Raw genomic sequence first — 25,693 nt, 5'->3', positions numbered from 1 at the left:
AGATCTAGTGTGAAACTCGAATGCCCATGGCCCAGAGTCCCCACTGAGCTCACCGTATCCCGATACAGGCGTGCTTTCTGGTGATTTTTCACCTAGTGCTTCTGTGGCTGCTTTCAGCTGCTCTTTCAACCTGCTGATATCGCAGTCGGCCTTGGCCTTCACGATGCTGAGTTCCGTGTAGATATCTTTGTACTTGTCACTGGCATACTTTTTGTCCTGGGGTATAAAAGGTCAGAGTCAAGGGGTCACAGCTGGGTTAGGAGATCTGTTCTCATGGGTCTGGAATGCTGCTGAGGGGAAAGACATGGGAACTGCCTCAGCAGTTCTTAGCAGTTCTCAGCACTCTTCCCAAATTGAAGAGTGACATAGGTGCCGAGGCAGTCTGAGAAGCTGGCTGAGTGGTTGCTCCCCAACACCTTGGGGGATGAGGGAGGCGGACGGCAGAGAGGAGAAATGAGAGAAAGGAGCAAGAGAGAGAGGCAGAAAAAGAGACAGATTGATCTCAACAGGCTGGGCACATGCTTTGCATGCAGAAGGCCTATGCTCAGTCCCTGACACGACATCCCCCAAGCACCACCTATGGTGACCCGAGCACTGTACTAGTATGCAGCATTGAGTATGGTATTCTCCCGCTCCCCAAGGTGGTCTCTGATACACCTTCTCACATAAGCACACTCTGGAGACTAGATGGACTTCTGTTTCTAGCCTGATCCTTTCCCCAGATGCCATTTCCCCAAACTTGCCCATTTCCCTAGATCCCTCACCCCATATGCCATTACCCGCAAAGCTGTCTGTAGCTCGTCCTTGAGAGAGCTAATCTCCTGCTTTAGGTACTGGATTTCTGATTCTTTGACCCGCAATAAGACCTGTAAGTAAAGAAAAATGGGACAAGGAGCAAAGGGAGGTCCAGCAAAGACAGAGCGAGGAACTCCTCAGTCTATACCAGTCCAACAAACAGAATACAAACATTTCTACCAGCTTTACAACATTTCACACAGAAATTAATGCCATGTTTCTGAGGTCCTCCCCTTAGTTTGGGGTACCTTGGAGTACTCCTCGGACTGGCCCTACAAAGATGTCTCATCGAAAACTTGTTAACCTCACTCAGCATCTCCCACATCATCTAGTATGATTTCCTCATAATAAAACTTTAGCTTAATAAGGTGAAATCTAAGTTTATACACACAAACTAAATTATCATTCTCAGGGCCAAAGAAACAGTACAACAGGGAAAGTGCCTTGCATGTAGCTGACCCGTGTTTGATCCCCAGCAGTGCATAGGGTACCTCGAGCACTGCCAGGAGCACTGCCAAGTACAGAGCCAGAAGTATCACCAGGTTTGGTCCCAAAAACCAAAACCAAAAACATTAAGTAAAATTAATCTCACTTCAGAGCTAGGGAGATGGCTCAGAGGGTTGAGCCGTTTGCTTGAGGGAGACCTGGCATTAATTTCTGGCTCCAAATGGTCCCCCAAGCACAGATTTGTGCCCACTGAGCCAGGATTAATCCCAGGCACTTCTGGGTGTAGCACAGAAACAAAATACATTTTGACTTAGAATAAACCCTAAGACACAGGACATTCCAGAGCTGCTTCTCTGGAAGCTGCTGTACTAAAAAGTTATTAAGTCTCCTTACTGGTGGTCATATTTGTGACATGGCAGGGAGATAGGAAGATGAATGTGGGAGGATAGGGTTAAAAATTCTGTGATCTCCAGAGGATGGACCTAACGCTGCTTGGGAGCTGATCTTTTGCTGTCACGGATGGTTCCCACTTTCTTCCCATATTCCTTCAGGTTGGCTCCTGCACTGATATTGTGAGCTGGGGCCCACTTGAGACTTGTGCAAAGGACAGGGTACAAATGGTACCTCTAACTCGTAGGCATCCTTGCCCTGTGCAAGTGGCGAGCCTGCAGCCTCACTGCTGGCGTCCCCTGTCAGCAACGTCCGTAACCGAGAGATCTCTGCAGCCAGGCGGTTGTTCAGTTCCTAGGGGACAGCAGAGAATAGGTGTGCTCAGCAAAGCTGTGTGGGGACACTTCAGAGCTCAACCAGGCGGAGCATGCGTGCAATGGGGCTCATCACACTGCCATCACATTTTAGCCACAAGCAGTTCTTGTGGAATTATGAACGAGGGTGTCTAGAACCTTTGTTCCCTTTCACTGTAACTGGCATACATCTGCTTCAATAGTGGGCTTCAGTGGAGTCTGTGCCCAAAACATCTACGTCTCTCCCTCCCTCCCTTCCTCCCTCCCTCCTTCCCTCCCTTCCTCCCTCCCTCTTTCTTTCCTTCCCTCCCTCTTCAGAAAACAGTCCTTAATGGCCAATGAGTAGGACTACAGAGCCCATCTTGCTGGGGTGTGGTGCAAGCGGTAGCTGAACCTTGACTGTAAAACCCTGTGAATGTGCATAGCAGGTTTAATTTGGGACAAAACAGTTTATTTCCCAAAGAACAGGCACATTTTTAGAGAATAACCTGACAAAGTCAATGTGAACGAGGTATATTGACTGAGAGCTATTTTAAATTTGGCCCATGCTGTGGTGCAGTAGATAACCCCAGATTTTACCCAGCGACCAGCAGGATGAACTGAGACATCTGACGATTTCTGCCCTGTCACTGTTGGGCAGGAGCAAGTCTGAGTCCAGTTTCAACAGCTGAATGATGTAAGAGGTGGTTCCCTACTTCAGCCTCTGCATGAGTGTGTGACACTGAGATGTGGGTACAGCTGTAGTCACCTGGTTGTGGGCGTTGAGCTCCTGGTTTTCACGCTGGCACTGCCGCAGGGCCTGCCGCTCTGCCTCCAACGCCTGGGCCAGATGGGCATTCTCCAGGCACTTCTGCGAGTACTGCTCAGATAGCACCTCCAGCTCCCTCTGCACAGACTGCAGCTCCTCCCTGGGAAGATACCACTGCTCAGACCTTTGCCTGAACCCCAGATGAAGCCCTCAAGGGCTTTGTCGAGACACAGCAGACAGCAGGTCTGGGCACTGTGTGGTCTCCACATGTCGGCACCTGGCTAAACCTGACACTGTGCTCCCACGCTCATGAGGTGAGACACTGCGCATGGTGAACAAAGGTTGCTGAACACCATCATGAGCTATACTGTGTGGTGACATGGAACCAAGCTGCACCCTTTAAGCTCCTTTTGTTTCCTTTTTACTGGTTTGCTGAGATTTGTTTCATAAAACTTCTGAGTTGTTTGTGGTCTTTTTTGTTTGTTTTTGGATCCGGCAATGCTCTAGGAGTTATTCCTGGTTCTGTGCTCAGACATTGCTCCTGGCAGGCTCAGGGGACCATATAGGATGCCAGGGATCAAACCCGGGTCCATACTGGGTTGACCACGTGCAAGGCTGTGTACCGCTGTGCTATCACATAGGCTCCAATCTTTTTTATCTTTTAAATTTTTGAACCTGTAGCACTCCAAATATTCCCCAGAACAACACTGGAAATGATGCCTGAGTGCAGAGCCAGGAGTAAGCCCTGAGCATAGCTGAGTATTGGGCAACATGAAGTTGGACCTAGCCCCCATAAAGTCTTTGGCCTCAATGTCTAAGAATGAGGAAATAAAGCTTAAAGCCAAATCTGGAAGCTACATCTGTAACTGGGTGCTCTAGAAGTGGAACCCAAGAGTACTGGACCAACATGGAACAGGACCTGACTCTATTGGTGCTGGGCTCAGGCTCCTAGACAAGGTTTGTCTCTTCCACCAGCAGAGGTTAGAGTGAGGGCTATAAGAGGCTGTGAGGGCTCCCACCAGCCCTGCACCACCCTCCTACTGAGGAGAGGTGAGTGTGGCTTGGTTTGCCTATGCTGGACTGTAGCCCTGGGAGGAGCCTTGGTCCCCAGAGGCCACCTCAAGTCTCTCAAGATGAGACGGGAAACTGTACTGCTCAAGGCCCAGTGTTTGACCCTGAACAGCTCATTCCAAGCTGCCCGCCAGGCTACAGGCCTCCCCCAGTGCCACCTTGAGCTCAATCTCTTGGAGGAGGTCAATAACCCTCATTCTCCTCCCCCAACCCACCCATCTTTAAGGGCAGCCCCCAGCTCCTTCCACAGGTGGGAAAGGGACTGACTCACAGGTACTGCCGCCGCAGGGCCTCGATGTCTGAGTTGATGCTGCTGATCTGGGACCGCTGGCTCTTCTCCAACTCCCTCTCCATCTCCTCCCGGTGAGCGTTCTTCATGGCTTCAATGGCTGCCAGTAAGAACACACCACAGGATGGTGGGGCTGCTTGTCACTAATGCTCACAGGCCTTCACATGCCACTGCTCTGAATGACGTAGGTGGGGAACACTGGGCCTCCCCAAAGAAGGAATGCAGGTGTACTGTTTTCATGGAGGAAGCCCAACTATTTGACTAAAGATGAAAGCTAGAGTCAAGCATTAGTTAATAACACAAGCAGGCCATGAGGCCGGTTTTCTTCCTCTTTGTTCCTAAACTGATGAACCATTGTGTGTGGTTACATGAATGGGGTGGCCTGAGCATGGAATAGACTCATCAGTTCTGGGACCACACTTTTCCACCAGGCAGAAATGTTCCTATGTATCTTTCAGCCCTTCTCTGAGAGATGCAGGTAGGAGAGTGATGTGCCAACAGCAACTGGGATGCTGCTCACGGCCTCATGCTGCAACTCTGGCTCAGGAATGAGCCTGCTACCTGCTCTGTGCTCAGGTTATTGCCAGCAGGCCCATGCTCACCTGAGATAGTGGCTGCAGTCTCTTCAGCCAAGAGCCGGTCCTTCTCCTCCCGCAGCTTCTCCAGTTCCCGCTGGTGCTGCCTCTGCAGATCTTCAATTTTCTTCTGATGTGTCTCCTCCATAGCAGCAAACCCGCGCTCACATGTGGCCTGTAAGTTACCAAAGGCCCTTTGTGAGTTTCTTCCCATTATCTCTGTGTTGGAGGTCCTGTTTGCTGAATAAACTAGCAATACTCTCCCTCAGCCCCCTGGGACAGAACATGCTCTGTGAAATAGTGAAACCTTAGGAAGCTGTCTGGCTCTCTCGGGTGGCTTGGGAGATTTTATGCCCACAGAACATTTAGAAAAGAGCATTCATGTTTCTAAAGTCTGACTTTTCTGGCTGTTCTGACTTCTCTTCCTCCATGAAAAGAGTTGGTAATGTGGGTAGGAGGAGGGTAGAATTAAAAACAATGAATCTTGGTCCTTTCCAGAGCCATTCAGGGAGGACTAAGGAGACAGCAAGCATACTGGCTGAGTCTGGTCTGGATTTCATAGTGAGTAGTGTTGAGTGCCAGTCACAAGCTGACATTTTTTAAATAGCCACTGTCAGGAAGGGTGCCAAGGCCATCCTGCACGAGTAGGAGTGGCGGGGTGCGGCCCAGCTGGCTTGGTCATTTAAGGGACGTGTCCACTAAGGGAACCAGATTAGGTGACACAATTTCCTTCCTTTCAAACTATGTGTTCTTTTCTTTTTTGAGCAGAACAAGTACCATATTTTCAGGTGTATAAGACGACCCCCTAATTTTAGTTAAAGCATAGGTTTAGGCCTATAATATTTACTGTATAAGAGAACATTCCTGTGCTGCATCTGTATGTACCACAGTGAGCCAATCACAACAAGCAAAGGTTCAAAGGTTATACTGTAAGAGACTTCCTCTCTGACTCTGGCCAATCTGAGCAGGCTTTTGACAGTGTAGATACAGGTACAGAACATTGCCTAACGTGCATGCATAAAAAGCCTGCTTGGATTGGCTGAATCAGAGAGACGGTCCGAGCAGCCTTGCAGTGATTGGTGCAGGATGGAGTTGGAAAATTCGTTTCGTGGCAATATCCAGATGATTTTCGTTTAGCGGCATATCAAAACGTTTTTCGGGATATACTCGGCGTATAAGGCAACCCCCGATTTTTGGCTGATTTTTTTTTTTCGTTTCAAAAGTCGTCTTATACGCCGGAAAATATGGTAGGGGCACTAATCAATGACTCTACTAACTGTATGAAGACACAGGTCAGAGCTGTTTTCCACCTGGTCTATGAGTAGTTACACTGGGACTGGACTAGTAGCTGGACAGGGAGTCAAATCATCCTCCACAGCAACAGGGGGTTCAATGTGGGGCTCTTGTGTGCACAGACCCACTTTTGGCCCAAGACCCTCATAAAATATGTTTTAGAGTAGAAATCAGGCCTTTTATGCCTAAATGCTGGAAGAATGTGGCCCTGGTACATTCCAAATGCAGGCAGTGGGAGGCCTTCCTTTTCCCAACCTTATACTGTTTGGTCTCAGAAGACCAATGGACTGGAGAAAGGATACCAAGAAATCAATCATCACGTGGGGGGTTCCAAGCCCTGAGATCCTCTCTTGGGGACCCTGTCCACATCCTGGTGGGTTGCTGAGTAGAGCCCTCCCCAGCCCTGCTCTGAGATCACACAGGTGGCCAGCAAGACCTAGGCAGAAACAATGTTGACTCCATCCAACATTGGGCAGTGGTTCAGAGTGTTAGACACCCATCAGCTCTACTCAAGAGCCTTACACCCCAGACTGCAACTCCACAGGCAGAAAAACACCCGCCCCACCATTGTTTGTAAGCCAAATAATGCTTCAAAACCTTCAGGTTCTCAAAGTCTTTCTGGTATTTCTCCCGCAGGGAGGCTGTGTTGCCCTCCAGGTCCTTGTGCTCCAGCTCTTCCCGCATGACGTCCATTTGGGCCTCCAGCTCCTGGATACGCTCCCTCAGTCCCGTCATCGAGTCAGCCTCCCCGTCTGTCTGTCTATCTGGCCAACTGGATGAGAGGGGTTGATGGGGAGTACTGGGGGGCCTGGGGGCTGGTAGGGCTTCAGGGTGCTGCTGCTGGCAGTGGTGCAAGGCCTCCTGCAGGCACTGCAGGTTCTGTGAGTAGTGCTCCTGCAAGGTCCTCAGCTCCTCCTCATGGATTGTCTGCAGCTCTTTGATCTTGAGCTGGAATCTGTCCTCCAGAGTCTGCATCTGCTCCACGTGGTGCCTCTCCAGGTCCTGCCTGTCTCTGACTGAGGCATCCAGCTGGCTCAGTACGAGGCTGTGCTCGGCCTGAAGAGTGTTCTCTGCTCTGTTCAACTGTGCCACCACGCACCTGATTTCCTCCTCATACCTCCCTTGCAAAGCAAACATATTCTCACTGTGCTTGCTCTCCACTTCTGCCAGACACCTCTGCTGATGGTCCAGCTGGGTGACCTTGGCCTTCAACTCTGCATTCTCCCGTTCAATGATGGTGATCACTTCCAGGTATTCATTCTTTTGCTTCCGGAGAAGCTCCTCATACTCCTCCCTGAGGGCCCCAACTGCCTGCACGTGCTCCTGGGAGGAGACCCCTCTGTCCTGCCAGGATGCCTTGTAGCATTGGAGCTGCTTTTCATACTCAAGCCGAATTCTGCAAGCTGCATAACACACCTGAGCCTGAATAATGGCATCCTGAACTAATAACGAAGAATACTGACCAAGGCCTCCCAAACAAGTATTGTAGGAGAGAACCTGGGATGCCTGGAGGAGTTTCTGACAATCCCTTACAGATTCCACAGAGGGGAGAGTGGTCAGAGTGGCAGAAATCTCCCCTAAGAGGCTGGCTTTCTCTTTAAGCTGCAAGGCGAGTTCTTCCTGGATAGAAACAAGAGCCCCAGAGTGCTGAGTGGACAACAGCAAAGGCTCCTGGGAGCCAGCTGCAGCTTGGGGACTCCCCACTTCTAACAGGCTCAAGTCCCAGGAACCTCGTGCACCATCTTCACTGCCTGTTGGGAGCCTGAGGACTTCAGAGATCTGCTGCATGACTCGCTCGAAGTCGGGGGTTTGGTAGGCTCCCAGGATTTGCCCCAAGACCTGTTTGTGTTGCTGCAGGGCTGTCTGAGTCCCCTGGAGAGTCTCCTGAACACTCTGCAGTCTCTGCTGGAAAGACTGCCTCACTGACTGCACAGCAAAACTAAGCTCAGCCCTAACCCACGTGGCATCGGCCAGGGCAGGGATCAGTGCCTGTGGGAGGCTCCGCTGGTCATCTTCTGATATATTAGCTGCCTCTCCTCCCAGTGTCCCTAGGTGCTTACTCAGGGATTCAACCTGGCTCCAGAACTCTCCATCTACCAGCACCTTCCTCGCCCACGCATCTGCAGGAACCCTGGGGCAGACCGCGGCACTTTCAGACTTCCCTGCCTGAGAGATCTCATGGAGAATGTGTGAGATATCTGCTGTTGTATTTTTCAGGGAGTCCGCTATTTGGTTAATCAGTGAGGCTTCCAGAGCGATCTGATCAGAAAGGATTTTCAGCTGTTCTTGCTCCATCAGTTCAGGCTGCTGTGGTGGGTCTTGTGAAGCTGGTGGCCCTTTCTCCAATTCACATCCTTCCTCTCTCTGGGCATGGGCCTCACTGCCTGCAGTTATGGAGCAGTGCTGCAGGGCCTGGATGGCACTGACTAACGTGCTCTCCATGCTGACCAGAATGCCTGTTCTTATTGCCCAGGCTTCCTCCTGGCCGGCCCCTGGCAGAGCATGCAGCTGTTCCCGGCAGTTTTCCAAGTAAGCCAGGGCTTGGCTGTTTTTGATTTGGAAGCCACCAAGCTCCCCAACATGGTTCTCGACCATCTTTGCCCTTGTCTGTCTTTCCTGCTCCAGCTGGGAGGCCAGTGCCCCAACTTGGAGGAGGCTGGCGCGGAGCTGCTCACGAAGCCGTGCCTCCGTGCCAGCCCACTGCTGGTGCAGTGCCAGCAGGGCCTCCTGGCTCTGTCCCTGCTGGCTCTCCAGTTTCACTGTTACGTCTTTAAGCTTCTCCTCTGTGATGTAGAGCTTTGTCTCCAGGGAATGTATGATAGAGAGGTAGGTGTCAGAGTCACTGGTTACAGGGAGTGAGCTGGGGGCGGGCTCCGAGGACATGCTTTCTTCTGAGGGGGAGCGGTCCTGACTGGTGTCAGAAGACGTGCTGCTGGTCCAAGTCTTCTCGGAGCCCTCAGGCTGAGTGTATTTTTGGCACTGGATTGTGGAGAACCGGATCCTTTGCCTCTTCACACCGGGCACTCCCTGTTCAGCTTTAGCTGCGCTCTGAAGATGCCCCTCCCTGTCAGGCACGTCTGACTTCGGGGGCACAGCACTCTCTTCTCTCCTGGGGCTGCCATCACCACTTTCCTCCCCAAGGGCAGCCCCTGGGTCTTCCTCCTTGAGTTTTGAGGGTGGAAAGCCAGTGGCTGGCAGGGGTGGGACATTGTTCCCCTCGTCTTCTTCCAGGGCACTCTGGGGTTCTTCTGGGACCTCGGAGGACTCTTTTGCTAATTTCCTTAGAATCTCCTCCTTCGCCTGGAGCTTCACTTCTGTTTCCTCTAAGCTGCTTCCTAAAGCAACCATTTTAACCAAAGCCTCATTGAGATCCTGGTCTTTCTTTTCCAGGACTTTATGGTGCATTTCCTTGATGTGTTTCAGCTCTTCCTCCTTCTCCTTGAGAAGCGTGTGCATGCTCTGCAGTTGGCCAGTCACCCTTCTGTAGGAATGTTCCAGGCTCTGGTAGTCTGCCTCTCTTACTCGGAGCTTCTCTTGGAGTGCAGCCACGTCCCCGTCTGACAGGGCAACGCGCTCCACCAGCTCCTGGAACCGCTGCCTGATCTGGTCCCGTTCCTCGCGGAGGCTCTGGACATGCTCAGCCAGCTTTTGGATGCTGGCCTCCTTCATTTCCAGCTGCTCCTCCAACTGGTGTACCACCTCGCTGCCCTCAAACTTGGCACTCAACTTCTCCTTCTGGAGCACCTCCATTTGCTGCTCATGGTCCTGGAGCTGATCCTCATAGGCACAGGCCTTGTCCTCCACCTCCTTCAGGTTCTGCAGTAGCACCTGCTTCTCCTTCTCACAGCTCTCCAGCAGCAGTTCATAATTCCTCTGCAGCTTCTCCTCCATTAGCCGCTGGGCCTGCTCACTGGCAGTGAGCTGCTCACTGAGGTCGGCAATCCGCTCCTGCAGCCTTTGCACCTCCTTCTGCCGGTCCTTCTGCAGCGCTTGCTGCATCTCCAGGTCCCGCAGCTCCTGTGTTTTCTCCAACAGCAGTGCCTCAGCACTCTTAAGCTTCTGCTCACTAGCCTGCAGCTGACTACTCAGCGCAGCCTCACTGAGCTGCCATTCCTCTAGCTGCTCATGGACCTTTTCCTTCTCCAGCTTCAGGTCGCTCTTGAGCTTGGCCAAAGCCTGTTCTTTGATGGTGAGCTCAGCAGCAGCATTGCTGAGTCTTGCCTGGAGGCTCCTGATCTCAGCCTCATGGTGCCGGATGGCGTCCTTGGCCTCCCCATAGCTACGCTTCAGAGACTGGATCTGTTGTGTGATCAACTCCTGGCGCTGGCACTGGGCCTCCAGCTCACTTTGGAGATCTTGGTTGACTTTATGGAGCCTCTGCCAGGCACCGGATGGGGAGGTGGCCACTTCAGTCTTAAAAAAATTGATTAAACACTGGTTAGTACCACTCGGGCCTCCCAGCTCTGAGTGTCACACCTCTGGCCAGGTCAACCACAGAAAAGTTCCTTGGTGGGTTTGCCTTTTATCCTTTGTATTTTTTTTTTTTCCTTTAATTAAAAACCATCCAACAAATCACCTTAATGTTTTTGGCAAGTAGCTGCTTCCAAGTAAACAGAAAACATGGACAAAAACATCAAACAGATCTAACTGAACAGCTTCTAGAGAAATAAACCAAACAAAACTGAATAATGGAACACATTGAGAAGCCAAACAAAGACTGAAGGACACAGAACTGAGGGGCAGGGGGAGGGGGGAGAGGTGCAAAGCACCAGCATCTATTTGTTTTGTAAAACAAAAGGCACACGCTCTAGATCTAGACGACAAACCCTAGGAAAGTGCAGGAGGTGGGGTGTGGGTGATGATGTCACTTCCTTCTAGAACAGGGAGAAGGAAGGGAGGCCATGGCGGACATGCCAGGAGGTGACATCCGCAACATTTTCCTTTGGAAAGTGGAGCCCGTCCTCTCCTGTAACAGAAGAACTAGTCTCTACCTGTAAGACCAAACGAGGGGGACAGAAACCATGGAGTAAAATATGATAACCAACAAAACGAACAACCCCCCGTGGAATTTACGACGAGAAAGTAAAGCATGCAAAAAACAAGAGCAAAAAACACACAAATGAAACGAAACTCCCCATACTGAAAGGCATGCAGATGGACAGAATGGACACAGGGAGAAACATAGGAACGTCAACAAGAGGGACAGTCCAGCCTAAGAATTTGGCCTGCTCGGGGGCTCCTCTCTGTCTGCTGGTGGGGAAGCCACAGATGTGACACTCAGTTACTTAAGTTACATTACACTCCGCCTCCACACCTTGCAAGCTCCTCCTCCCAGCAGTTAGCAGTTAGCCCACCCTGAGCAGTGACTTCTCCTGACCCCATAACCACAAAGGCTGTAAAGCATTTCCAAAACACAAAGCAGGCTAACAGTAACCCGTGGTTAGACCCAGACAGAAAGTGCTTCAGGACCAGCTCTGCCCAGTGCTGACAGACTGGGGCTCCCACTCAGGCTCATGCAATTAACCGCATTAGACATAGACAGGGTCTCTGGTTAGCAATGTGCAAAATCTCCTGCTAGTATCTTTACCACCTGGTGAAAGGGACATTAATGTAGAATGGGGGCCCAAGCAAGGATAACCTAGTGGGTTTGCAGGGACGACCCAGAGCATGCTCAGAAGGCAAGAAAAAGAGGAGCCATTACTCAATTCCCAGCATCTGAGAGTCTGAACTGGGGACCACAGCAACTTTAGTAGAAGGGTGGGGGAGCAGGGCCTGGGCACTCCAGGACAAAGCAGGGAAGAAAGAAAAAGGAAGGAGCATATCACAGAGGAGATGCTCTGAAAGAGGCAGGGAGGTGGACATCAGGAACTCTGGTTCATGTACTATCTAGGACCCTTTAAAAGGATCAGGTAAGTGCGTGCATGGTGACCTGGACAGGGGGGTAGAGGAACGCATCAGTCACAGAGAGCTGAAGGACCTGTGGGGATATAGTCATAAGTCTAAAGACAAGGATTCTGATGCTGCTGACTGAGTGCAACCCTGCATTCCTTACTGAGTATTTCATTTAAAGTAGGGGTCACTCCTGGCAATGCTCAGGCCAGCAGTGCTGATGGTCACTGGGCTTTATCCCTCCACTAAGTCCCGAAAGTTAAGGATTCCATTTCAATGTGGATTTTGGTATCCCTCCAGCACTAATTTTCAATGGTTTCCCGAGAATCACACCAGCTCTATGCCTAAGTGGGCCTACGGTCTCCAAATCTGTAGGATAGTTGGTTCACACTGGCCTGCTCTGCTCACTCTATGTGCATGAAGCCAACTGGCTAGGTCTCTGCCTAGACACCACTGCTGGACACAGATTCTTAGGCAGTAAAGGGGGGCCACACGGGTGATAACACGGCAGGTGTCAGCCTTAGTACTGACAAGGGAAGGAAGTCAGCTCATGGACAGGCAATCAATTCCAGTCTGGTTTTGGACTAATCTGTAAGGAGCATGTGGCTAGCTCATTACTCAATTCTTCCAATCTATCAAATGAAAACCATTCCTAATAATGATATGCAAGATAGACTTGGTATGTTGAGAGCCAAAAGCCACCAAAAATTATTTTATTAAGGAACAAGGAAAAAACCTTAAAGAGATTTCAGGAAGATTCGCCAAGATGTGATGCCAAGAGGGAAGAGAACCAGAGGGCACACTACAGGAGGGGGTGCCAAGTTTTGCACATTCCTAGCCTGCCTGGGCCCTTTACACCGAGCCCCCGAAAGCACTAAAGAGCTGTGGCAGCCCCTTAGCCCTACCTGTAGAACATAGCCCTCCCGGGCGCTCTGTTCTCGGCCCAGGGCCACCCTTAGCTGGTCCTGCAGGAGACGGTTCTGCTCTAGAAGGTCTGAGGCCTCCTTCTGACTCTGCTCCAACTGTTGGCAAAAAAGATTTATTTTAAGCACTGTAGTGTAATAGAGACCAGAAACAGCACAGCCCTGTGCTGTGAGGATGACTCTGACGGGAGCTGGGGCACTAGGTCATCAAACATGGATTTCTTTCACATGACCACACCTCGTATGTGCTGATCTGGTCTTTTCCAGAAGAGCCAGTGACTGAAATTTTCAGCTCCTGCCATAAATGACCACGGCAGAACTAGAACTCTGGGCATCTATCTAATTTCTACTCTGCTGAAGTTGTAATATGAAGACCTAAGCAGCAGGTGAGGGCTGTGTTCGTGTCAAAGGAGGACCATACTGCTGGCCCTATCTGAGTCCCAACTCAGTTTCACCCTAAGAACTCAGTTGGGCAGGTTTCTACAATGGGTTTGCAAATTTTATTTGCAAAAAGGGTTCTGAAGAGTTTCCTAAACTAGAGGCCAGTCAACTTACTTCATACATTTTTTGTGCTCAATAGCTGCAAATTCAGTCACTTATTTCCTATCTCTTCCCAAACACTCCCAGCACCAGGGTTGGGCTAAAAGGGTATGGTGACCCCAAGACACTACTATACAGTGCTTGCTAACAGGGTCAATTCCAAGTTCCTACCTGGGCTCTGCAACTTCACTCGTCCATCTGATGGAAAAGCATAGTGGCCCTTTGCTACTAACCTAAAGATGACAAGCTCCTATCCCTCCCTCAGTCTGCACCATGCTCTCCTCCATCCATGCATCTGTCTGTCCACCCTCAGTGTCCTATACTGGACACTCAACAGCCCAAGTTCCTGCTCCGTGCAAACATCTCCTTAGTCCACCTACAGTCCCTTTCACCGTTACCTCCTTCTCCAGCAGGGAGGTGAGTTCGTGCGTGGAGAGCCGGTCACTTCCATCCTCAGACAACAGATGCAGGGGGGCTATGGGCACCTGTTTTTCTTCCCGGAGAGGGGTAGTTTCCACCTGATGCCATCGCTGCTCAATTTCCACATGGACATTCTGTGTCTTGAGATCAGTGGCCACAGGCAGCCCTGGGCTCCGGTCCACTTCCATCCGCAGGGCTGTGTCATCAGTACTGGTCCCGTCCACAGCATCCAGCACCCCGAAACGCTTGCGCCGTTCTTCCCGCCGCCGGGCACGCTCCCGCTCGAGCTCACCTGGCTCAGTCTCAGGACTGAAACTGGGAGACCCCAAGGTGCTGTCTCGCTCCTGAGCCAGGGCCTGCTGAATGGGACGGAACTCAGCCCAGTCAAAAGTCTTGGAGCGCCCTTCCCGTCGTCTCTCCCGAGCCCGGCTCCTCTTCTGCTCAGGGTCTGGCTCCCCATGCTCCGCCTCCTGCTTCTCACTTGGCCTCTGGCAGGCTTCAAAACTGCTCCTGTTCTTCTCCTCTGGCAGTGAGCTGGGGTAGCAGCAAACACAGCCTGTCAAGTGTAACTCGTGGTGACCAGCCCCCTACACAGGTTCCAGCTACATCTTACTCAGCTACTCTGCCTACATCCCTGTCTCGGCTGTGACACATAAGCAGAAGAAAGAAATCCTTTTCTCCCCATCACATTTTTCTTTTTTGGGCCCCACCTGAAAGATAGGACCTTCACCTGCCCAACATGTGTGAACAGCACACATGCCTAGCTGAACACTCATCTTTCCCACTCTTGAACTGAAAGCTGGCCCATGCTGAGTTCCACAGAGGTAGGGGTTGATTGAAAAGGAAAGCAGATTGGTTCGAATCCCGGTGTCCCATATGGTCCCCCATGCCTGCCAAGAACTATTTCTGAGCAGTCAGGAGTGACCCCTGAGCAACGCCGGGTGTGGCCCAAAAACCAAAAACCAAAAAAAAAAAAAAAAAAAAAGGTAAAGGAAAGCGGAGAAGGGAGCTCCTTTACCCTGACAGTCTCGGCTGCTCCCCATCAGAAACTAGGGGCAGCAGATCCCGACCTGGTGCCTCCAAGGCTGTTGTCCACTTCTTTTTCTTTGTTTGTTTGTTTTTGTTTTTCGGGCCACACCCGTTTGATGCTCAGGGGTTACTCCTGGCTAAGCGCTCAGAAATTGCCCCTGGCTTGGGGGACCATATGAGACGCCGGGGGATCAAACCATGGTTTCGATCTTTCCTTGGCTAGCACTTGCAAGGGCAGACACCTCTAGCGCCACCTCGCCGGCCCGTTGTCCACTTCTAATACATATTAGCCTAGGATTTAGTGATGTGGCACTAAATCCTCCTTCGGGGAGGGTGGGCAGACAGTTGGTCTATGTGGTGCTGGAATGGTATGAACCACTGACAGTGTTGCAAAGTTAAATAAGTAAATAAATCAAAAAAGCAAAAGCCTTCCCTGAACTAATACAGGGAGGGAAATCACCCTCCCTGAGGTCTGCTAACCCTGAAGAAAATTCTACTCAGAAAGACCACCACCAGGCTGATCTGCCTGTGGAGACAAAAGGCCTGGTCCCCAGAGGCCCATAGGGTAGTGACAATAGTCACTGAGGATCCACTGAGAAGGGGAGAGCAAGAAAGTCAGTAGTGCAAATAATCTCTGGAGGTTGGAGGGCATGTTCCTGCCCCAAGCACTCCAGAACCGACCTTTCCCAGCTAGGTCACTTGGGGTGCTGCTTAGGGTCTATCCCAGGCAAACACCAAGGTCACTGGGATTGGGGGGGGGGGAGAGGTTCTCAAGTTCCCACTGCCGAGAGAGAGAGAGAGAGAGAGAGAGAGAGAGAGAGAGGCAGAGAGAGAGAGGCAGAGAGAAACAAAGAGACAGAGAGAGACAGAGACAGAGAGAGATAGAGACAGAGAGAGGAGAGAGGAGAGAGAGAAGAGAGAAGCGAGAGGGGAGAGAAAAGAGAAGAGAGGAAAGAGGCAGGGTAGAGAGCAAGAGAGTGAGGGGAGAAGGGAGAGAGAGCTCCTTACTGTGTGTGTGTGTGTGTGTGTGTGTGTGTGTGTGTGTGTGTGTGTGTGTGTGTGTGTGTCTTTTCAAGGTGCATGGGTGTCTTTTCAAGGTGCGTGGGTAGAGCATGGGCTTGTGAAATTGGTCTTGCTCTAAAGCGAAAAACACCCTGTGTCTCCTGGGCGCCTACAGTCACAGACCCACAGGGGAGGCACACTCTGACCTCCATTATCAGGAGGCTTGCCACTGACTCGAGCCAGTGCTCCTGAGGACAACTCACCTATACATATATCCTGTGTTTCTGGTTCTGAATTTTCACAGGCAAATCCTCTGCTGCTCAACCAATGAAGGAATAGATACCCCAATAAACACAAGAAAGAAGGTCTAAGATGGGTAAGTTTATGTTCCTTCTTCGGCTTCTTGGAAGTTCAAAGAGATGTAGAGTTAATAGGCAAGAACCTGACAAAGACCTGATGTGGTCATAGCTGCCCTGGCTGTACTAGGAATGCTGCACAGGTACCAAGTCCTGTCCCAGACACCAGAAGACTTATAACAAACACAGGACCTCAACAGAGGAAAGGAGGAAGGCTGGGAGGCTCAGACAGCAGAACTCCAAGCATCACAGAGCCAGGACCTTCTCTGGAATCTTTCCCTCCTAGGGATCCCCTCACTGAGATCTCTTTTCTTTGTTTTCTTTAACATCTTTAAGCAGCATGATTACAAACATGTTTGTAGTTGGGTTTCAGTGATAAAGAAATCTTTTTTCTTCTAAGAAAAAACTCAGCAGGTTTGAACCCATCAGGGAAGGAGGGAGGCAGGCATACAGTTAGTCCTGATGTATACAAACCACAGAGGGTTAAGAGTTTTCCAGTAGAGGCTCCAGCATGGAGAGTTTATAAAGGTTTTCTTATTTACAGAGCAACCCAGCAGATGAAGGAGTGAAATCAAGAAGAGAAACTGGGGGCTTTGGAGCCAGGACTTGTTTTTCCCCTAGCTGCAGCACAGATGCTGGGAGGCCCAGGACTGAGAAGAGAATGGGGCTAGGCCTAGCATCCAGGCAGGCCCCCAGTAGACTCTGTCCCTCAGGGCAGACCTGACAGACATTGTATCCTACCTGGATACAATGGCCAACTTTAGAGGTGGTGACAAGGTGAGGCTGAAAAGAGGGAGAGTGAGTGGGACCAGTTACTGAGGCTGAGACAAAGGAAGGAGGCAGAAAGTGGAAGGAGGACAACCAGAGGGACAGAGCCACAGAGGACAAGGCATCCCCTCTCACCTAGTCACATCCGGGGCAGAGGTCGGGTGGACATGCTTCATGATGGTCTGGATCCAATTTCTCCGAATTCCAGAAGTCATAGCAGAGAGCGTGAACTCACCCTCCTTCGTCTACACAAAAGACAGTGTCCATTACCAGTGACCATTAGCTCCCCACTCCCCAGGCTAGTCCTACAGAGGATTGCAGCCAGGAGGCCCTCCCAGCAGTGCTTTGTGTGGCCCATGGAGTTAAGGAAGAGCTGGAGAACAAAGAATCACTTGGGGGCCCTGGGCTGTTGCTATGTGATGGTCAAATTGGGTCCACGCTCCAAGACCCAGCACACATTCCCAGTTGGAACAATTTCTGGGACAGATAATGGCCCGCTGCTCTCCCAGGAACTCACAGTCAAGGGTGAGAAGAGGGAGATTAGACAACTAAGGCAGCATGTGCCAGCAGTGGACCAGGGAGGCCCCATACAGTTGGTGCCAGACTTTGGGGAGGAAGGTCAGCAGGTGGCAGGAAACGGCCCCAATCCTGGGTAGTGGGGACAGTGCAAGCCCCAGCATGGCACTAAACAGTCGCAAATTGTAGGCCAATGTGACAAGCAGGGAGAATTGAGTGGCCAAGCACAAAACTTGAGGGTGGGTGAACACCCAAAATGGGGGCCTTGTCTGTGGTACCAAGAGAAGGCTAGGTAACCCCAGTGATTAAGATGGGCCCACACTGAGTTATCCCTGGAGTCCTGGCTCGGGTAAGCAGGGGTACATGACTCAGGGGAGATGGACAGTCTGCAGTGCTCCAGGACAGGGGCTGCTGGCTGGGAAGGCTGGGAAGGTGCCGACAGAACAGGAACATGAGTCAGCACAGCAGAGGCCCGCTAGCCAGATGGTAGTACACAGTGGTCTGGGGGAATGCTCCTAAGCCCTGGGCATCCCTGGCCAACATGGCTGAGAAGGGTGGCTGATGCCATGTCCATTTCCCTGCTTTTCCCTGATGGGCACCCAATCAAATGAAGTGAAAGTGTCAATAATGCTCTCAAGGCATCCCAGGTTACTCAATGGACTGGGAGCCACACCAGAAAATTGTCTTCTAAGAACATAAAATTTCCAAAATAGTATGAAAGATGCCCTGCCAGGCATATGGCCAAGGCTAAAACAGACAATGCAACCTGAGCACAACCTGGCCATGATCTCATTCCTCGGAAGCCCATACTAGCACACCCTGCCAGTCTAGCCCACAGTCCTGCTCATTCTCTTTCCCTGGTTTACTCTCCGTGTACGCAGATGCTGTAGTGCTGACCACTCACATGGACTCCTCCCTGGGCTCCACAACCTGTCCATCTCCTTCCTGCATCTCCTGCCTTTCCTCCGCTTCAGGATGTGGGTGTTTCTGGTGTCTGACCAGAGTACACTCTCTCCCATGACTTCATTGCTCACCTGCAGTGAACAAATTTTCAACTCCGAGACCACACTTGCAGCTGCCTCTCTGATGTTTCTGATGTTTCTTCCTGGTTCACTTTCTATATGAGCCACCTCAGCAGTGCTCAAAGAGTCACCAGGGCTTATAGCCAGTAGTGCTGAGGATTGAATTCGGAGCCTCACACATGTGATAAATATACTCCATCCTGGAGAACATTTAGGTTCTTTGAAGAACATTACACAGAAGCAAGGGAACCCATCTATCCTAGCCTCAAACACACCACCTGCCTGGAACTCCTGAGATCTATACTTTCAGTGAGACCCCTTCCGCTGTTTAATACTGGGCACAAGCTTGGTCCCTGCCTCCTCCCTCAATAGGGGTCTGAGCTCTTACCACTGTGCCACCACTCAAGACCCTGCTCTGCTGAGTCTTCCTTTCTGACTACCTCATACATCCTGCTGGATGTCTCTTACACAGAGCTGCCTATGTCTCCCATTAGACTCCAGTGCTTTACACAACCTCCATAAGGACAGACCCCAAACTTGCATGCCGGGTTCCCTGGGATTGCCGTGTGTGACTCCTGTATTCAGCCCTTTTATAGGTGCTCCTGGTTCTGGTGGCCAGGGCACCCTCCCAACCCTCCACATTACCAGTTCTTCAGCATTCCCTCTTAGGTCCAGAATATCAACAGGCTAAGTGTATGTTTTACACATGGGAGGCCTATGTTTGATGCCCAGCACCACATGTCTCTTCTCTTAACAGTACCATAGGGAATAACCCTGGAGCTAGAAGACGCTCATAAACATTGCTGGACATACCCACCACCCACAAGAAAGATCCTAAAGTCTTGAGTTTGGGGCCAAGCCAGGGGTTTGTGCTCCCACAGTTATCGTGAACTTGCATCAAATGCATCATAACTTAAGGTGAGTTCACATCCTTCACTCTCATTATTGAAGAGTGAAGAGAAATTAGACTCATGGGCTAGATCAACTAGGGAGTGAAAGTGGCTCAGAAATGAAAGCAGGGGCCAGACTGATAGCACAATGGTAGGGTATTTGCCCTGCATGTGACTGACCCAGGACAGACCCAAGTTCGATTCCTGCCATCCCCTGAGCCTACCAGGAGCAATTTCTGAGCATAGAGCCAGGAGTAAGCTGAGTGCTGCCAGGTGTAGCCCCCAAACAATAACAAAACAAAACAAAACAAAACAAAACAAAAAAAATAAATGAGAGCAAAGTGGAATCTCTATATTTCAGGCCACAGCCTTATTACACAGGAAGTAGCCTTGAACAATTAGATTATAATTGGCTTAGTATTCCTGCTCAGTGAGAAGCCACCTCTTACCCCACGGATGTCCTGTCCAGAGAAACTTGCTATTCAAGGTGGGGAAGCATGGTTTGGGTTAAGCAAGAGGAACAGGAAACCAGAATTCACCATCCATATCTTCCAGGCTGCCCAGAGTGTCTCTCTGAGCAAACTATGCTCCCTCAGGAATAAACAGCAGACGAGCACTGCAGCAGTCAGTCAACTCAACTCAAGCCCCAGAGTATGCTTTATCAGACCTGGTACCCTGTACAGAAACCCTGAGTGGCTGGGTATTCCCTTAAAATTATATAATATGGGGCTCCAAATCCCAGACTCCTCTAAGTTTAGTTCATATGAGTCAGTCCCAATGTGCCTGATCTATTCTGAGTACAGTGACACAACTGAGCTTCCTTTCTAACTCCTGAGAGTTAAGTGTATGTGGACAAAGACCCCACCAGCGCCTCTTGTCTCCTGTGAGGAAGTCAAGTCCCAGGACATGCCTCTGTGGGACTCCAACAAGCTGCACTGCTGAAAGCCCTTTGTTTTGGGGCCACACCTGGCTATGCTCAGGGCTTACTCATGGCTCTGTGCTTAGGGATCACCCCTGGTGGGGCTTGGAGGCCCATATGGTGTGCTGGGGACCGAACCCGGGTTGATCAGCTAAATGCAAGGCAAGTACCCTACTCTGGCTGCAGTGTTGTTTAAGCTTTTATAAGGTAATAGTTAACTTTGCCTAAAGGGAGGTTTGTCCTGGCTCTTGGGAATTAACTGCTAAACCCTTGGAGTGCCTCTGTTATTCTGGACAGAGGATGGTCAGACGAGAATGTTCACTTGTGGGATGGGAGAAAAATGCCCTCCCCGTCTTCCCAGAAAGTCTTCCCAGGGAGGAAGACTACAATAGACCATATGGGCAATTCAATCAGTCCTGACATGTGACATCTCAGAGATATCCAGATCCTTTTAGGCATGGTAGCTGCTTGGGTTGACCAATATTCAGTATACTGCCACATCAATGCTGAGAGTCAACCCTGAATACATGGAACCCTCAGGGTGAGGCCCTTAAAGTCCATTCTCTATGTATCCTTTCTCTTGTTGGTTCTAACTTGGGATCATCTGCCAAAGAAAACTACAATTTTAGGTATAGGGCTTTCTGAGTGGTCTATGTTCCAGCAAAATCTTAAACATGAGGTTCAAGATTTGGGACACCTCCTAAACTTACAGCTGTTGTCAGTGAGAAGTCATCAGGAGAACTGGGATGGAATCTTCAGCATGGTTGACTACAGGGAGCCCTTGACTAATCAAATTTGAGGAAATGAGCAGGAGAACCACTCAAGTTCAGAATGAGGTGGAGGACGTACTATTACTACTACAGGCAGTGTTTGGGAGAGCCCTGTGGTGCTGGAGACTGAACCCAGGGTTCTCATATGTAAAGCAGGCACTCCAGCCCTTTGAGCCATTCTCCAGCTCCAAGTTTTATTTCTTCTTCTTCTTTTTTTTTTGGTTTTTGGGTCACACCCGGCAGTGCTTAGGGGTTTCTCCTGGTTCCAGGCTCAGAAATCGCTCCTGGCAGGCTCAGGGAACCATATAGGATGCCGGGATTCGAACCAATGACCTTCTATATGAGAGGCAAACGCCTTACCTCCATGCTCTCTCTCCAGCCCCAAGTTTTATTTCTTTTTTTTTTTTTTTTTTTTTTGGTTTTTGGGCCACACCCGGTAACGCTCAGGGGTTACTCCTGGCTATGCGCTCAGAAGTTGCTCCTGGCTTGGGGGACCATATGGGACACCGGGGGATCGAACCGCGGTCCGTCCAAGGCTAGCGCAGGCAAGGCAGGCACCTTACCTTTAGCGCCACCGCCCGGCCCCAAGTTTTATTTCTTAAAGAAACGAACAATACATGGCTCAGCCGAGTCCTTCACAAGACAGTGGTGAGAAAAAAGACATAAGTGGATGAATGAGCTAATAAAAGAATACATGAACAAATTAGGGGTGAAACTGAGATGCCCTGGGACAGTGCATAGGGCATCAATACTGATATGCCTGCTGACCATGGCAGGGAGACCCTCAGCATCCCAGATAGGAACTCTGGCTCTCTAAAGAGATGTCCCAGTCATCAATCCCACATCTCCACCTCCACACCAAGTTTATCTCCAAACTTCACTATGGCTTACATGTATTTGAAAGCCGTAGTTTCTTTGTACTGGGTACTCTGTGACATCAAAACACGTAGACAGGTCAATTTCGCCATCCAGGTCAGCTGCCTGCAGAGAAATGAGAGGCTCTTGAACGCTAGAAAGTCAAGCCAGTGCCTACACAAACAAATTTCCATTTTAGAAGAAACATTCAGTAGTGTTGGTGGTGCCTAGGGCCTATAGCCACTTGTTGAGATGCTTGGGAGTCCCCAGGGCTATGCTCAGCAAGGGCTTGGTGCCATGAAGTGCCACAATCAAACATAGCATCAGACACGCAGGGAATGTATTCCATTAATTGGGCCAGATGCCCAGCCCCTTACACCTTGGGTCTTTATTTACTTATTGAGGTGGCCTTAATAGTACAGTAGGTAGGGCACCTTGCATGTGCCCTTCAATCCCTGGCACCACATATGATTTCCCAACACTGCCTGGAATGATTCTTGAGTACAGACGCAAAAATAAGCCCTGAGACTGTTAGGTGTGGTTCTAAAACAAAGAGCTCCTATCCAACTGAAAAACAAACAAAAAACCACAAATATTCTTCCAAGTCAGTGTCACTGAGGAAGCCACTCGTGCTCAATTGCAGAGTAGACATCACGGTGCTTCTACCTGGTCATTACACGGCCACCCAACAAAAATATCATGCCTGTGTTCAAACCATATGCCTGTGTTCAAAACCACAGCCAAGTGAGATGCCCAAGAGACAGGGGATCCTTTGGTCAATTCTCAGCTAACTGAGTGAAGGTCCAAGGACAGAGCTTGCACACTGAGTGCTCAGGGTTGCACCTGACAATGTTCAAGGGATCTAGTGATGCCAGAGATAGAATCAGAATTGGGCCACACACACAATGTACGTGCCTTAACCTTTTGTACTACCTCCTTGGCTCTAGTTTTATTTATTTATTAATTTTGGTTTTTGGGCCACAGCTAGTGGGTTACTCCTGGCTATGTGTTCAGAAATCGCGCCTGGCTTGGGGGAGCATATGGGACGCCAGGAGATCAAACTGCAGTTCATCCTAAGTTAGCGCATGCAAGGCAGATGCCTTCCTGCTTGTACCACCATTCCAGTGCCTCTGGTTTTATTTTTATTTTTTGGTTTTTGGGTCACACCCAGCAGCACTCAGGGGTTACTCCTGGCTTTATGCTCAGAAATCACTCCTGGCAGGCTCGGGGGACCATATGGGATGTTGGGATTCGAACCAACATCCTTCTGCATGCAATGCAAATGCCCTACCTCCATGCTATCTCTCTAGCCCTCACTCTGGCTTTATTTTTAACGGATGAGAGTGAGGACACTCCCCATCCTCCACTAGAAGCACTAATACCACATTTCCCTGTTTCCAGTCAAAGCTTAATAGACTTTCGATAGGTTCTTAATAGGCTGACATAGGAATTTCTTTACATTCTTTAATTTATTTTTTTGTTTGAGATGTTACCCTGTGGTGTTCTGGGGGCATACTGGGTTTGTGCTCAGGGATTGCTCCTGGCAGTTGGGCTCCTTGGGCCTTCAACATGCCAAGTACATAGTCTAGTCCTTTGAGCTACCTCCCTGGTCCTCCTTTACATTCTTAAACAGTACTAACTAGGGCCAGGGAGACAGTTAAAAGGGCTGAACACATAAGTACACACTTTGTATATAGAAGTTCTAGTTTGATAGAGCCTTCTGTGTCTGAGGCCTGGGGTCTGATATGTGCATTGCATGCCACCCTCACAGCCTGCCAGACACATCCTTCTGCCCCTGCCAACAAAACAGCCACTATTAGATATATTTCATTAAAAAATATTTAAAAATGAAAGTAGTTGCTTGTTTTTTTTTATTAAATATATTATTATTTAGATATATTATTTAGATATATTTATTTAGATTATTATTAGATATATTTTATTAGATATATTTCATTAAAAAATATTTAAAAATGAAAGTAGTTGCTTGTTTGTTTTTTTTTTACAGCTTTCTTTAACACCTGACTTCAAGGTCACTGGATTCTCATTATTGCATCTATCTTTTATTTGTTTGGTATCGAATTTGGGTTGAAGTATATGAAGATAGTTTGGCCTTCCACAGATTAGGGAGTTGGAAAAGGGAAAAGTGTTTTTATAATTTTTCCTCAGGTAATTGGGGCTATTTTCCTTTGACAAGTAGCTATTTCTAAAAGATTTTCAACAAGATAAAATAGGATATGATTTTTCTGTGTTCAGTTAAACTAAAAATCCATAGATATTTTTTCTGCCTCTGAGTGATCTTTTACCTCACACAATTTTATAGCATTATCCAAGAGATACTGGATTATGTCTTTGTCATATTGCTAAAGCTATGCAATATCCCAACATTCTGTTATACAAACAATCCCTCGTTAGAATCAAAACTATTTCTATTATCACTGGCAACAAGTTCTGCAGTTGTGGGCCCGGAGAGATAGCACAGCGGCGTTTGCCTTGCAAGCAGCCGATCCAGGACCAAAGGTGGTTGGTTCGAATCCTGGTGTCCCATATGGTCCCCCGTGCCTGCCAGGAGCTATTTCTGAGCAGACAGCCAGGAGTAACCCCTGAGCCCCACCAGGTGTGGCCCAAAAACAAACAAATAAACAAAAAAAGTTCTGCAGTTGTTTGCTTGAAATAGATTCACTTTCAAGAAGTCTGCTAAACACCAAAACTAAGTGAGCGTGAGAAGTCTGTGTGCAGGATATTCTTCCAAGTTAGTGTCACTGAGGAAGCCACTCATGCTCAATTGCAGTGTGGACATCACGGTGCTTCTACCTGGTCATTACACGGCCACCCAACAAAAATATCATGCCTGTGTTCAAATTGGAGTATCAAAGAGATGGACATTCAGGTGATACATGGTAGGATTAGTAACTCTTGATTATTCTGTTCAGGCCCCTTTCTACAGTTGAATATGTGGGGTAAGGACACATGAAGACTGGTGAATGCTGCCATCTGACAGGGTTAAGAACCAATGGTCCTCCCACTCCCTGCCACCAATGCAGATGTCATTACAATAAAAAAGCAACCTGCATCTGAGTTTGAGGACAATTAGGAACATCCTGGCTCTGCTGAAAGTTTTCCAGGAGTCCACTCCAGAGAAGCCTCTTACACATGTTCCTGTGGTCATTGATTTTATACAGCATGAAGCCTATGACCCTACCTGGCATCACTAACATCTTTCCTGTGTGATCCTTATAGAACTTAAGTTATTTTTTTTAGGTTCAAGGTAGGGATGTGTCTATAACTAGAGCCCTAGTGATTACTAATGTAGGTTCTTTCTAATCTGCCAAAACAAAAGCATGGGAACGACTAACCTCAGACATCTTTTTTCTCTATATAGGAGTTGATCTGAAGGATTCTTGAAGCTACAAGGAATTCTTGAAGTTACAAGGAACAAAGAATAAAGACTTGCCAAACAGCTCAAAAGAGGTATTTCATGTATGAAGAGAGTCCCTTCTGGTTGGTTTTGATCATGGAATAAGGACTACTAAACTGTGCTTATCTGTCACATAGCAACCTTGTTCAGAAGTCAAGGGATAAGATTTAATTCAGTTCTTCCTCACTAGGGGAAAAAGTGCACACCTTAAATTTTAAAACATGACAATTTCCACTGTTATTCCAAGAACAGAGAAAAGCAAAACTGAAACCTACTGTCCCCATGTACTTTTAAAACAGGGTCTCCAAGGAGCCCAGTGTTTGGGAAAGGAGCTGGAAAAACACCAGAAGTTGGTCTTCCTTTGGATCTTACTGGGAGACCTTTGACAACACACTGATGCCAGTAATGAAAAGGA

General features: G+C 49.3%; 1 protein-coding gene across 8 annotated transcripts in view; it reads right to left on the bottom strand.

Moving 5' to 3' along the window:
• The window catches only part of MPRIP (myosin phosphatase Rho interacting protein), a 151,316-nt gene that overhangs the window by 8,484 nt on the left and 117,139 nt on the right, over positions 1-25,693 (bottom strand). For 6 of the 8 annotated variants that reach the window (XM_049776742.1, XM_049776741.1, XM_049776740.1 and 3 more), the window contains 11 exons: positions 21,897-21,986; positions 17,024-17,133; positions 13,712-14,267; positions 12,756-12,872; positions 6,559-10,374; positions 4,696-4,843; positions 4,076-4,193; positions 2,734-2,893; positions 1,867-1,986; positions 780-866; positions 54-216 (listed from right to left, as the gene is read on the bottom strand). In XM_049776742.1, coding sequence (XP_049632699.1) covers positions 54-216; positions 780-866; positions 1,867-1,986; positions 2,734-2,893; positions 4,076-4,193; positions 4,696-4,843; positions 6,559-10,374; positions 12,756-12,872; positions 13,712-14,267; positions 17,024-17,133; positions 21,897-21,986 — 5,485 coding nt within the window. The remainder of the gene's footprint in view (positions 1-53; positions 217-779; positions 867-1,866; positions 1,987-2,733; positions 2,894-4,075; positions 4,194-4,695; positions 4,844-6,558; positions 10,375-12,755; positions 12,873-13,711; positions 14,268-17,023; positions 17,134-21,896; positions 21,987-25,693) is intronic. The other 2 variants (XM_049776747.1, XM_049776746.1) reach the window with 1 other exon arrangement.

Source organism: Suncus etruscus, chromosome 7 (genome assembly GCF_024139225.1).
Source record: "Suncus etruscus isolate mSunEtr1 chromosome 7, mSunEtr1.pri.cur, whole genome shotgun sequence".
Lineage (NCBI taxonomy): Eukaryota > Metazoa > Chordata > Mammalia > Eulipotyphla > Soricidae > Suncus > Suncus etruscus.
The sequence above is the reverse complement of the archived record's forward strand: the minus strand, read 5'-3'. Positions and strand labels throughout refer to the sequence as shown.